Source organism: Scyliorhinus canicula, chromosome 11 (assembly GCF_902713615.1).
Source record: "Scyliorhinus canicula chromosome 11, sScyCan1.1, whole genome shotgun sequence".
NCBI lineage: Eukaryota > Metazoa > Chordata > Chondrichthyes > Carcharhiniformes > Scyliorhinidae > Scyliorhinus > Scyliorhinus canicula.
In genome coordinates this window covers 34,663,149-34,677,366 of record NC_052156.1, presented here as the reverse complement: position 1 = coordinate 34,677,366, position 14,218 = coordinate 34,663,149, and the positions used below count along the sequence as shown (strand labels likewise).

At 42.2% G+C, this 14,218-nt stretch overlaps 1 protein-coding gene across 1 annotated transcript in view; it reads left to right on the top strand.

Annotated features, from left to right (window-relative positions):
- Positions 1-14,218, top strand: part of wnk2 (WNK lysine deficient protein kinase 2) — a 296,693-nt gene that overhangs the window by 165,048 nt on the left and 117,427 nt on the right. Inside the window, 3 exon segments of the mRNA XM_038812754.1 lie at positions 3,723-3,909; positions 3,912-3,986; positions 5,941-6,140. Coding sequence (XP_038668682.1) covers positions 3,723-3,909; positions 3,912-3,986; positions 5,941-6,140 — 462 coding nt within the window.

Sequence of the window (14,218 nt, the reverse complement as noted above, 5' to 3'; positions counted from 1 at the left end):
AACTACAGGAATGTTACAGCACAGTAAGAAAAGTAAAGGCTCAGCATATCTGAATACAGAAGGCAAGGGAAAACAACAGTACAGCAAGATCACTACAATCATAAAAGCCCCACCAGAGAAGAGGGGAAAACAGCTGAAAGCCATGAAAATATGGTGAAATGGTGCACACCACCTCACGCGGCGATTGCTCGCAATTACTATGAGAGTTCAGGATAAATCTTTTGCGCCCTGTTCTGGCGGGCACCAATATACAACTCCCTTTGGTGCTGCAGAACTTATGACACACTGCCACCTCCTCTCGGATATCAGGCCTGGTTGTGCACCTGCAGGATTCAATCATGGATTCTTTCTACCCGCCCACAAAAATAAAACAAATTTGCGAGAATCCCAGTTATACGAGGAAGTCACATATACACCACAAAACGTAACATAACCCCAGTCTCTGACCCAGTACAGACCCAACTTTATTCCATACAATTATGCAGAGAAGACCAGCAGCTATATATTCGATTGTGATCAATGCTGTCAACATCTCCCAACAAAACGGACGGAGAACTACCAGGAGTGGATCACAGGATAACAAACGGTCAGGGCCTAACCGTGGGTCCATATTTCCCTGGTGCACACTCACCATCATCGGTGGGAAAGAGCAAAACAAAAACTGCTCAAATAAAAAAGTGTCCCGAACAAAATGGGACACTTAAAATAGCAACTAAAGTCCAGAACTCTGCTCAACCCTTGGCTCCTTTGCATAGAAGAGTCCTCCCAGGATGTCCCTAATAAGTGCCTTTGTGAAGGGACTACCCAAAACTCCAGGGACAATAGGATCTCAATCACAGCACTGGACCTGACCTAGCCCAGCACACTCCAACCCACAAAAGGCAGTACCTCCAGGATCCTCAGCACACCCTGAAACCTATACCCCAGCCTATCCTACATTGCCTCAACCCCACCCAGGGCAGTACACTTCCCCTACTGTTACAAAATCAAAATAATTCGGCAGCCTCAACCGGGAAGACTCCATCGCTGAAGAGAAGAAGAATTGTCAAGGCACCAGGTAATTGGGTGCCCTGGGAGAGGGGGGAGGGGGGGGGGGGAACTGACTCCCTCTACCCCTGTATAATAAACTTTCTACCCATTGCATATTTTGGATGAGTAGATGATGCATTTGTTATATTTGAATTTGCAGCTTCATGCAGAGTTTCCTTGTGCACCTTAATGGCTCCATCCTGTGCTCAAATTCACTTTTAAAATGGGGCAGTCAAATAAGTTCCCTTTCCTCCATGTGCTCATTGAGAAATCTCCCCCCCTCCGCCCTCCCCCCAACCCGGTGGACCACCAAACGGGATTTATAATCGCATAAAGCTCACCCAGATGAAAGGAAGAAAAACAATCCCAAGGGAAAAACAGCCAAATGAGAAAGAGAAAAGTCTGCTCAGTTTTTTTTTAAATGGCGTCCTGACCACAAGGAAGGTAACAGGGTATCAACCAGAGTGCAGGACTTGGCTCAACCCCAGGCTACCGTGCACAGAAGAGTTCTTTCAGGAAGTCCCTAACATGTTTTTGAAAAGGAACATTCCAAGCTCCAGGGGGCAACAGGATACCAAGCACAGCACCAGACCTGGCCCAGCCCAACACACTCTGACTCAAAAATCTGCTTTCCCAGAACACTGCAAAACCTATATCCCAGCTGGTCCTGCACCACCTCAACCACACCCAGGACAGTGCACCTCCCTCACTGAGAAGCACACTGCTCACCCAGTTGAAGAGAAGAAAAAAACCTCAAGGGAAAAACACCAGTTGGTCTAGGAACAATCAATATATCAATCCAGGATTAACTGAGTCCACCTCAGCGTGCGCCATCACTCATCCCCTAAAAGCACCGACCTCCAGGAAAAGTCAGAGGGGACCCAGTTCTCCCCCGGTACATAATCTGCCCAGGCCGTCAATAGAGAGGCACAAATTATCAAATTCAAAATAGCACGCAGCTAAATTAAAATCTGACTGGGGAGCTATCCTCCATCTCAGTGAGGACTTAACTAACCCTACCACCCAACTCCACGCTAACTACCCACCCAGCACCCTGCCATGGCTCCCCTCATCCTCACTATCAACAAGATAAGTGTCCAAAATACACTCCCCATAACCGCAAGGATAACTACGTAAAAGAAAAGGAGCAAAACTGCACAGACCACATAACCACACAATCGACCTAATATGTTTTTTGCTAGAACAGGGTAACCGGCAACTTTCACCGTCATGGTCATGCCTCGCATGCCCTTAATTCTATGGGATAAAGTCAAGGATCATTGAAGAACTGCAGAATAACACCTACGTTGCTTGAGAAGGCCAAAACCATGGCAGGATCATTGAACACTTCTCAGGATTCCTTGAGGATTCAACAAATGAAAGACCTTCACTTAACAGGATAATATAAGACAGCAGTCAGGGTGCCCAACTGAGCACAGACCCCGAAGACTGGATGCATCATGCTCTGTCGAACCTGATTACAACCAGCCTCCAAATCTGGTTACTAAAGCATGACATCCAGTATTCAAACTCAGTCAGGAGCTCGCCCCTCACTTCCAGCCAGAAACCAGACACATGGAGGACTCTTTGCCTGGCCCTTGACTCCCGAATCAGTCAGATATGCGACATGCAATGCAGCAGATCCCAACGGAACTGAAGGTGGACCCTTGCCAAGGAAAGTGATCTATAAAATGCATGGATTCTCTCCTGCGCCTCCACCATTCTGTCAAGGATACTTTGCGGTTCTTCAAGTTGAGAACTAAAGACTTGCGACACTGGCTGAGATCATCATCCAGAACAATACTCCGAGGCAGTCGTCATCCCAATGCCCACTGCACTGTCGAAGCTCAGGCCCACTCATCAGCTCAACGCCGCTGCAAGCTGGGCCCACCCCAGCGCACTCCAACTGCCTCAATCACACGAGGATTCTTTGATTTAGCTCGGCTCCTCATTGCAAAACGCCAATCAGGATTACCCAGGGACATATGACCAAGCATATATCCCTACAAAAGACATTGCGAAATGTGCACAAGGATAAAGTAAAGGATCAAAAGTCAAGCAGAGCCAGAGCTCGCAAAAACACAAGTGCTCCTACACTCACAACATGTGACCCCCCCTCCCCAACCTTCGGGCTAGGTATGCTCAGTGATTCTGGGATATCTCCTTTCATTGTCGTAGGTGGAAATTGTGATGGTTAAACTTCATGCTGCTCTTTAGCTCATGGTTTTAGTTCAGCTTTTCACATTTTCAAGCTCGGTAACTCTTCTAAAGTAGCAACTATCATTAGTTGAAGTAATTAAAATATTTAATGTGGGAATGAGTGCTTGTTTTTATTAAAAGCTAATTAATGGTAAAAGCCAGTCTTTAATTTGCGTACTTTACAATTTTAGCCTTATGAAACTCCAAATTGTAACTACTTTAAACCTTATATCCACTATACATTCTTAATCAAAATGTACAAATGTCTTTCTTCTCTGCATTCAGTGCTTGTACAATAATGTGTCAATTGATTTCTTATGCAATTTTAAGTCTAAAGGTTTTTCAGCTTCATAAGTTAGGATCATTGATTAAATCTGAAATTTACAGCAACCTTGAATAGTTTGGTTTAAAATTTTCAGCAGATTCTTGTGTAAGCGGGACAGCATTTTTTGTACATTTATAACATTTATTCAATGTTGATGTTTTGGTTGCAGATTGACTCTGGTTTCTTTCAAGAATGTGATTCCAAGACAGTTGCCAAATCGATACGAGACAGAGTAGCCTTAATTAAGTGGAGAAGGGAAAGGTGTCAGCAAGTAAATGTGACGAATGCACAAAGAGAAAAGGCAGAATTGGCTAGACATCATCAAGTTGTTGGTACACCCCAGTCAAGCCAGCAAATCCCTCAGAACCGGAAGAACCTGAAGCAGATCAACAGATGCATCAGAACTTGCTCATCAGAGTCACATCGGTTATGTGTAAGTGTAGTAGTGTAGTCATCAAAGTGTAGACTTTGTGCTTCGCAATGCAGAAATGTTTAAAAATTCTGTCTGGTATGAAATAAAAATAATCATTTTTAATAACGTTTTATTGGCATTTAGTATTTGAGATTTATGTTTGGTCATTGCCACAGAAATTCTGAGATCAAAGTGTGTTGCGCTTTTTTTTCTTCCACCTTACCCCCTTTAAAATACTGTTTAGGGACAATAAAACCTAACTTAATGTTAGATCCTCTCTATCATGCTAAGATGCCTGTCGTCACTCAATTTGTCATAACATCCCCAGCAGTTTCATTTTAAGATTGTGTGTGATCAGAAAATGATTTGTTACAGAGTATGTACGTGCATACAGGTAGGATATTTTTCGATGAAACCGACATTTAATTTAATCAAATTCATTCGTCAATAAGTAGCAAAATTAGCTTTGTGGTTGGCATTTCACAAATCTTTCTCATTCTGAAAGAATTTGCAACTTAGTGTAGATAATATTCAGACAGCTTAAAAAGCCATAGCAGCCCATTGGCTGTAAAAGATGCGACCTATCACCAAGAAGCTGTATGATTGCATTCCCCTAGAATGTTCTAGGGGACATTCATTATACTTGATTATTGGATAATTTATTGAAAAGCAGCTTTTCATATTTGCGTTTCATAAAGCGTGAATGTTTTCAACTGTTTTTGAGACTATTCCATATTATTGGCCCAAATTGTGTTCCCATATGCTTTTTCCTAACATGTCCAAATGAATGGATACTTGTGGCAGGCTGTACCATTCCATCCACTGAGGAACCAAATGAACTTTGAAAAAAAATCTAACATTAAACGAACTATTGCCTTGAAAGCAAGTAAGCAGGCAAAAGCTTGCAGAAAAAATAAAGTTAAAAAGAGTGCGTGAACATAATCTTTTTATTGTCACAAATTACAATTCGGTATAATGAACGTTGACCATAAGAGAGAACGCAGTTGACTAAACTTGAAAATGATGTGAAAAAGGATAGTTAGTGAAAACATTAACTGGACCCATCATTCTGTTTCCACTTCTTTTCTCTTTACCCTTCAAGGTCCTTCTCTTCCTTCTTCATATCTTTTTTCACTTTTCCACTCTCAGTTGCTGTACCCTCCCTCCCAAATTCCTATCCCAACCCTTTTTTTACTCCTCGACTTTCCTGCTCTTTTGCTCCCTGCCCAGGCTGGACTTCCACTTGGATAAACCTACAGTTTACTGCTGTGCCTCTCGCAGCACCATCCTATGTGCTTGCCAAGGTATTAATGAACAATGACTCCAATTGCCTCAAATTTTTGTTGACTTTTCCACTTCATATGGCAAATCTTGCCTATCTCTTTCTTGTCCAACTTATCTCTCCCACTGTTGATCCCATGGACTCAGCCAGTGCATCAGTTCTCGTCACTCTGCTACAAATCTCCCATCTTAATATCTGTTCACTCATGAATGAGTCACTTGCAGTCTATGAACATGTGGTGGATGATTGCATGGACATAATGGCCTTAACAGAAACCTGGTGGAGGGTGATACTACCTTTCCCTTAAATGAAGCCTCCCTGCCTGCTTCGACCATTTTAGTAGTGCAGTTAGAATGGAGGTTCCTCCTCATCTAGATGACTTGTTATGATTGCACCCAAGCAAGGACAAGACCAGATACTTCCAGTTTCTGGTTATCTAGAAGTCATAAACAAAAATGGACTGTTATGACTTGCATCATTCTTCAGGATGTACTGGCTCTGACCACCCAAAAATTGAGTTTGAAACATATGGGAGCAGTGTTGTTTGTTCAGAACATATATCTTAATACTTCATGGCACAGGGTACTTACTACCTGTCATTTGGATTGTCTGAATTGACCAGCTGTGTTTTTACAAATGTATTCTGTGGACCTGTAAGAAAATATTACTATTTATCAACTGTGTATTTTAAAGCCGACAGCACTTGTGACAGTGGGCAAGGGTCAACACTTTACTCTGACTCTCAAGGAAGCCAGCAGAGTGTAGTCTACTCATCCGTTCATGAACCAGTGCCCCCTGGAGTACAGCAGATCAGCAGTCCACCTCAGAGTGAGATTCAAGCACCTTCCATTAGCTCACAACAACTGTTGGCTCAATACCAGCACACAGCTACAGTAAGTTTAAAAAAAAAAATAATTTTATCATGCAACTTCAATGTTTATCTTCTGCATTACTGTAAAACCATCTTCGTTCTTTTAATTTGAGTATCTGCCAGCTAAAAATTGCATGACTGGACCAATAACTATTAACAAATGTAAAATTATTTAATTTCATCCCAAAGCTGATTTATGATTCCATTAATTCATCAGTCTCAGAATGGAGACTTGAGTATAGCATGAGCTATTACATGCAAATGTCATCAAAGTAATCAAGTTTAATAACTGTAAATTGTAATGTTGAAATCTCTAAATTAGTTTGGTTTGCTAGAAAGCTCTTAATTATATTATTTACTGGCAAGTTTCAAAATTCACTAAGGATCGAAACATAGCTCCACTGTGGTTTTCATAGAGTAAAAGTGGGAAGATGAGTTTTTTAAAAATAAAACAATTTTGCAAACTGTACTGTTCTGTGGCTGGGCTGGCCTAATTTGTTCAAGTATCTCGAGTATACAGATTGGGGTGCTGAAACCTCTTGTCTTCTAAATTGTGAATTATTGCTTTTTAACTGAGGGGCTTGAAGATGACATTCAGTCATGCTTTACCCTTGGGGAAAAATTGAGATGAAGCCCATCCACCACATAGCGCATCTTTTATAGATGCATTGTGTGGGGTCTTATTTTTTCTGTGTGTCACTAAAGGCGCAAGTTTTACCTTTTTAACTGGAACTATCTCTGACTTTGCAAGTAATCAATTTAATTATTACAAAACTGCGGTTGTATTTTGCTTGCTGAACTTAAATTGTGAAATTATCAATTCCATGCTAAAGAATGGATGTGTTATAACATCAGATAAACTGAGACTGGGTTGATTGAGAATGTCACAGAGGTGGATACAGACGGTCTTTGTTTTAGAGAGGAGGTAGGGTAGATGGTCAAATAGGAAGCTGAGCATGCAGACAATACAGTGGCCAAAGAGAGGGTTGGAATTGGTTGTAATGGAATGCATTTGTGCAAAGGCTGAAAGAGATGCCTTTAGTAGGCCCAATTCTTAATTTTAAATATTTGCTGCTCACCAGGACTAGATGCTGGGCAAATGATGTAGTGGTTGAGATGTCATCAGTGTATGTTTGCCACTTGCTATTGTGCATTTTGATGTTGGCAAGAGGCAGCATATAGATGAAAGGGGAGGATGCAAAGGATCGTTCCTTGGAGTGCAAAAGTGATAACATTGAAGGAGACCACATTTGAAGGAGATTTTCTGCTTATGACTTGATAACACCGAAATTAGGAGCAATAACAGGCCATTCGCCCCTCCGAGCCTGTTCCGCTACATGATATGATCTTAGCTGACCTGATTGTGGCTTCAACTCCACTTTCCTGTCTCCATTGCCGATCAGAAATCTAACTCCGCCTTGAATATATTTAATGATCCAGTCTCCACTGTTCTCTGGGGAAGAGAATTTCACAGTCTAATGCCTCGGAGAAAGAAGCTTCTCATTTTCTGTCTTAACGTAGAAGCATAAAAAAGTGGAACCGGAGTAGGCTATTCAGCCCTTCGAACCTGCTCCACCATTTGTTATCATCATGATAGATCATCTAACTCAATAGCTTGTTCCTACTTTCCCCCATAACCGTTGATCCCTTTAGCCCCAAGAGTTGTATCTAATTCCTTCTTGAAAACGTGCAATGTTTTGGCCACAACTGCTTTCTGTGGTAATGAATTCCACAGGCCCACTCTGTATGAAGAGATTTCTCCTCATCTCAGTCCTCAATGGTTTATCGAGTTTCCTTAGACTGTGATCCCTAGTTCTAGACTCCCCTGCCATCGGGAACATCATTCATGCATCTACCTTGTCCAGTCCTGTTGGAATTTTATAGGTTTCTATGAGGCTCCTAAACTTTAGCGAATATAATCCCAACCGACTCGATTTCTCCTCGTACATCAGTCCCGCCATCTCTGGAATCAGTCTGGTAAATCCGTGCTGCAGTTCTTTTATAGAAAGAACATCCTCCCTCAGATATCAAGTCCAGAACTGCACATACTATTCCAGGTGTGGTCTCACCAAGGCTCTGTATAATTGCAGCAAAACATCCCTGCAACTGTAATCATCTCGCAATGAAGGCCAACATACCATTCGCTTTCTTTACTGCTGCATATTTACTTTCAGCAACTGGTGTACAAGGACACCCAGGTCTTGTTGCATATTACCCCTCTTAATCTACAGCCATTGATTAATCTGCCGCCTTGTTTTTGCTACCAAGTGGATAACCTCATATTTATCCACATTATACTGTATCTGCCATGCATTTGCCCATTCACTCAACTTGTCCAAATCACATTGAATCATCTGTGCATCCTCTCACAGCTCACCCGCCCATCCAGCTTTGTGTCATCTGCGGGTTCGGAGCTATTACATGAAGTTCCCTTGTCTAAATCATTAATGAACACTGTGAATAGCTTGCACCAATCACTGCGGTACCCCACTAGTCACTGCCTTCCATTTGGAAAAATACATGTTTGTTTCTACTCTGTTTCCTGTCTGCCAAGCAGTTTCCTCTCCATTCCACACACTACCCCCAATTCCATGCGCTTTAATTTAACACATTAATCTCTTATGTGGGACTTTGTCAAAAGTCTTCTGGGAGACCCTTAATTTTTAAACTGTGGCCCCTAGTTCTCGACTCCCTCACAAGTTGAAACATTCTCTCACCATCCACCCTGTCAAGTCCCCTCACAATCTTATATGTTTCAATAAGATCACCTCTCATTCTTCTAAAGATCAGTGGAAATCCTACCCACTCAACCTTTCCTCATAAAATAATCCCTTCATCCCAAGGATCAGTCAAGTGAACCTCACTGAACTGCTTCTAATGCAATTATATTCTTCCTTAAATAAAGAGACCAAAGGTGTGCATATTACTACAGATATAATCTCTGCCAACATCTGTATAACTGTAACAAAACTTCCATACTTTTGTATTATGTTCCTGTTGCAGTAACCAACAACATTCCATTTGTCTTCCAGTCACTTGCTGCCCCTGCATATCAGCTTATTGTTATTCCTGCACCAAGGCATCCCGATCCCGCTGTACTGTAGAGTTCTGACATCACTCTATTTAATGATAAACTGCTTTTCTATCCTTGTCAAAATGGACAAGTTCACATATTCCCACATTTATTCTCCTCTGCCAAATTTTTGCCTGCTCAACCTGTCTATATTCCTTTGCAGACTCAAGTCCTGTTGACAACTGCCTAACAATTTGTCATCAACAAATTTAGCTACAATACATTTGGCCCCTTCATTCAAGTCATTGATACAGATTGTAAATAACTGCGACCCCAGCAGTGATCCCTGTGGCACTCCACAGCTGTAAACCTGAAAATGACTAATTTATCATTACTCTCTGCTTTGTTTGCAAACCAATCCTCTATCCCTGCTAATATGTTACTCCCTGCACCATGAGCTTTTTTTTTGTGTAGTAATCTTTGAAGCACCTTGCCGAATGCCTTTTGGAAATCCAAATACACCACATCTGCAGATTCCCCTTTATCCACGTTGCTTGTTATCGCCTCAAATAACTTTCAATTAGTCAAACATGATTTCCCTTTGACAAAACCATGCTGACTCTGCCTGATATTATGATTTTCCAAATATCCTGTTATTATCTCCTTAATAATGAAATCTTAGCCTCTGGGACCTTTCAAGAATCTGGGGAATTTGGTGGGTTATAAACAATGCATCTGCTACCTCTGCAGACGTTTCTTTTAAGACCCTGATATTACCGGTGGCACAGTGGTTAACACTGCTGCCTCATGGCGCTAGGCATCTAGGTTCAATTCTGACCTTGGGTGACCTGTCTGTGTGGAGTTGGCACATTCTCCTGTGTCTGCGTGGGTTTCCTCCTGGTGCTCTGGTTGCCACAGTCCAAATATGTGTAGGTTCGGTTGATTGGTCATGCTAAGTTGCCCCTAAGTATCGAAAGGTTGGGTAGGGTGCTCTTTTGAAGGGTCAATGCAGACCCGATGGGCCAAATGGCCTCCCTTTGCATGGAAAGGGATTCTATGAAAAGCTATCAACTTCAGGGGACCTGTCAATCTTTAGTTCTAAGTCTTTAATTTTCCAAGTAATTTTTCCCTTGTGATTGTGTTGAAGTTCTTCCTTTTACCTCTTGATTTTATATATTCTACAATGAAGTTAGATACGATACCTGTTCAACGCTTCTGCTATCTCCTTATTTCCCATTATTAATTCCCTATTCTCAGCCTCTTAAGGGACCAACGCTCACTTTAAGTTACTCTCCTTTTTAAATAATTGTAGAAACTATTGCTTTTTAAAATATTTCCAGCTAGCTTTCTCTCGTACTCTAATTTCTCCCTCATTTTTTAGTCATTCTTTAATTTCTAAAATCCATCCAATTTTCTAACCTACCACTATTCTTCGCAGTTTTGTACACTTCCGTCAATTTGATACAATCCTTCCTTCGATAACCATGATGGTTCATCCTTCACTTGGAGTCTTTCTTCTTCAGTGGAATATATCTTTGCTCTGAGTTCTGTAATATTTTCATAAATGATAAGTAAGGATAAAACAAAGCGAGGCCCATCCCACTCTGCTGGTTTACAGAGGAGAGATGTTTGTGGAGGATGGCATGGTCCAATATTCTGGGCTTCAGAGAAGTCAAGGAAGGTGAGAGGGGGAAAATGCACCAGAGTTGCAGAGGATGTCATCTTAAAGGAAAAAAGGGAGTCATCAAAATAAAAAATCAAATGAGAAACATTTAGAAAGAAATATATAATAAAGAAAAGGTAAGAAACGTAGAAATCTGGAATCGATTGAGAAAATAATTTGGAAGAATAAGGAAACAAAAAATAGAGGGAAAGCTATTGACAGATCAGGGTTTATGTGCCGGTACTGGTTCAGAGAACTTGTTAGGTTGAACCCTCTATTTGTTATCTTTCCATCCCAAATAATAGTGTGCTCTGGATCATACTCCTCTCTGTTACATTTCTTCTAAAATGCAGCTTCATGGAAAATGCTCTTCATCAGTCGTTGCCCATAGTCTTTTTTTGGTTTAGCATTACATCAGTTATATTCTTGCTAATTTAATATCCGGCCATGCTATTTTTTTAACTTGTTAACAATTAACTTGTTTCTAAAATGATGGGGACCTGGAGTGAAAAAGTAGGACAGTTCGAACGTTGTCGCCTAAAATATTTTTTTGGGGCACAATGGCGCAGTGGTTAGCACTGCTCCCTCACAGCGTCGAGGACGGGCTCGCTCCCGGCCCCCTGTGTCTGCGTGAGTCTCACCCCCACAACCTAAAGATGTGCAGGATAGATGAATTGGCCATGCTAAACTGCCCCTTTATTGGAAAAATTAAAAATATATATGTATACATATTTTTGTGATTTGGCAGATTGCTGATAGGAAATGGGAACCTGCTTCCACTAAGACCCCATTCTATTTCGCAAGAGAACAAAATTTGAGTGGGGAAGGTGGTTGCAATGATGTTGGTGAGGGAGACACTAGGAAAAAAATCTGAACTTGTTCAGTTTCAGTCAGGAAGCAACTGATTATATTTGATCCAGAAGCAGTAAAAGCTAGAAAACTATTGTAATTACTTTAAAATGTAATTGTTTCAAAATGAGTTTGAAAAGGACTTTTATGTAACTTGCAAAGGGATTTGTTATAATTTTGGACTAATAAGAAATACTGATCCATGTTTCCTTGCAAATCTTGACCTGGAAGCAGTACCAACAGGACGGAAGATAAAGTACAGATGCTGTGTGGGTTCAGTGCTGTAGCAGGGACACAATTATAGAATAGAACCACTGGTATATTTCGGAGCAAACAAAGCTCTCCCAAATGATCCATTTTCTGACTGGCTGTAACTGGTGAAACAATACATAAGCGAGCTAAAAAGGACTGAATCCTAAAAGCAGTATGAATAACAGGCATGCTAAAGAGCTGAGTGTTGGGTAATCACAACCATGAACTGGTGAGTTGTTAGTTGATCAGTTGCAAAGGAACTTTGGAAAGCTCTACCATCAAGACTGCCATGACCCAATTAGAACTCTACTCAATCAGTGTTTTCTGCATCTGGGTCCTCTATGGAATAAGGTTGCTGGTGAAAGTTAGTGAAGCCCAAGTACATTGAATGAGAAAAGTGAAACACCATGGGTGGGATTCTCCATTGGCCGACGCCGAAATCAGGGTGTGCAATCGGGCGGAGAACAGCTCCCAAGGTCAAAATCCCGGCAGGTGCCAGTTTGACACTGAATTGTGATGCTCCGCCGCCTCAAAAACAGCATCAGTGCGACACACGGTGCGCGTTGTTGAAACACTGTTCGCATATCATTAGTGGGCCCAGCTGCAATTCTCCACCTCCAATGGGCCAACAGCCTGCATTAAACCTGGTGCCCTGGGTGGTATACGTGACCGCCCCGGGGCACTCCCCTCTGGCCCCAGCTGACCCATCAGCTGTATGGGTTCTCCAGCACAACCTTTCCCATTGTTTTCGCCTCGCTCAGTGTGGTTGTGTGTGTCTTTGTGTGTGTGGGGGGTGGCGTTGTTTAAGCGCGGCTACAGTTTGTCAGCCCTGCAAGTGTCCATCACGGACTCGGCGATTACCACACCTTTTTTTGTGGTTTTCGATGGTGTTCCACTCGGCACTGGTGCTAGCTCCTCACTGGTAGCAGAATCGGTACAGGTGAGGCGCTGATTTTTCTGATGTGAAAGTCCATGGATTCTCCATTGGCGTCAGCACTTAGACTCAGAAACGGAGAATCCAGCCCCATACCTATTGCAAGCCAAGTTGAAAAGACTGACTGCACATGGTGCCACATTTGTAACTTACTGATATTGTAATCCATCTTTAATTTGTAGTTCACTCCAACCCCAATTTGCCTATTAATTCCTGTTTAATTGACGTTGATTCTGATGTTTTAAAGTAAAAGTTACAAAAAGTGAACTTGTTGGTAATCTCTTCATTTGTGGGGTCACATCACTTGGTAAATATGTTGTTCTTTAAAATGTATTTTATTCCAAACTTACTTTGTTACAAAACATACAGTCCGGGAAACCTATTCCCCACCACACAATTTTACAGTTCATACATATTTTCCCAAATTTCCAATTATCTAAACTCACTTCCTTTCGGGAGCTCTACCCTTTCCTTCAGTTCCTCTTTACTAGCAAACCTCTCTTCCAGGTACAGATTCCTCACCCTGACCAGCTCCACTTCTCTCCACTTCCTATACATACCGTCTTTGTGCTCCTCCCCCCCGGCTCAAATCCGTGGTTTTCGCACAACGGCGTTAACACAAATATCCCCTCTATCCTAAAGTGCCTCCTCAACTAGTTCCAGACCTAGACTGTGGATTGCAACACTGGACTCTCCGTATATCTCCTTGGTGCCAGTGGCAATGCCGCCATCACCATAGCCCTCAGACTGGACCCCCTGCAAGATTCTTCCTCCATCCTAACCCATTCTGTCCCTTCTCCTTCCCACCACTGCCTCACTGTCTCCACGTTCGCTAGCCAATAATAATGCAGCAAGTCTGCCAATGCCAACCCCCCTTTTCTGCCTCTGTAACAGGGTCCTCTTTACCTTTTGTCCCTTCCCTGCCCGCACAAACTCTGAAATAATTGTATCTAGCTTCTGGAAGAATGCCTTTGGCACAAAAATCCTGGAATATGAATAAGAACCTTAGGACATTCATCTTCACCACTTGGACCCTCCCTGCCAGAGTCAGATTCAGCGTGTCCCACCTCTTAAGATCCTCCCTAACCTCCTCCACCAGCTTTGATAAATTCAATTTCTGCAACATTGCCCACTCTCCCGTTACCTGGATCCCTATGTATTTGAACCTGTCTCTGGCTACTTTGAATGGTAACCTCCTGTGGTGAATCACAGTAGCGTAATTCACACTGTATTACTATGTCTCTGTAAGCTCGGCACACGAGCAGTTGCGCTGCTCTGCCACTAGGGGGAGATGCACTGGGAGTGTACGGGAATTTGTACTGGGCTCCACCCTTGGCTCCACCCACAGCTCCTCCCCCCAACCGGAAGTATAAAGGTTGATAAAGGCTG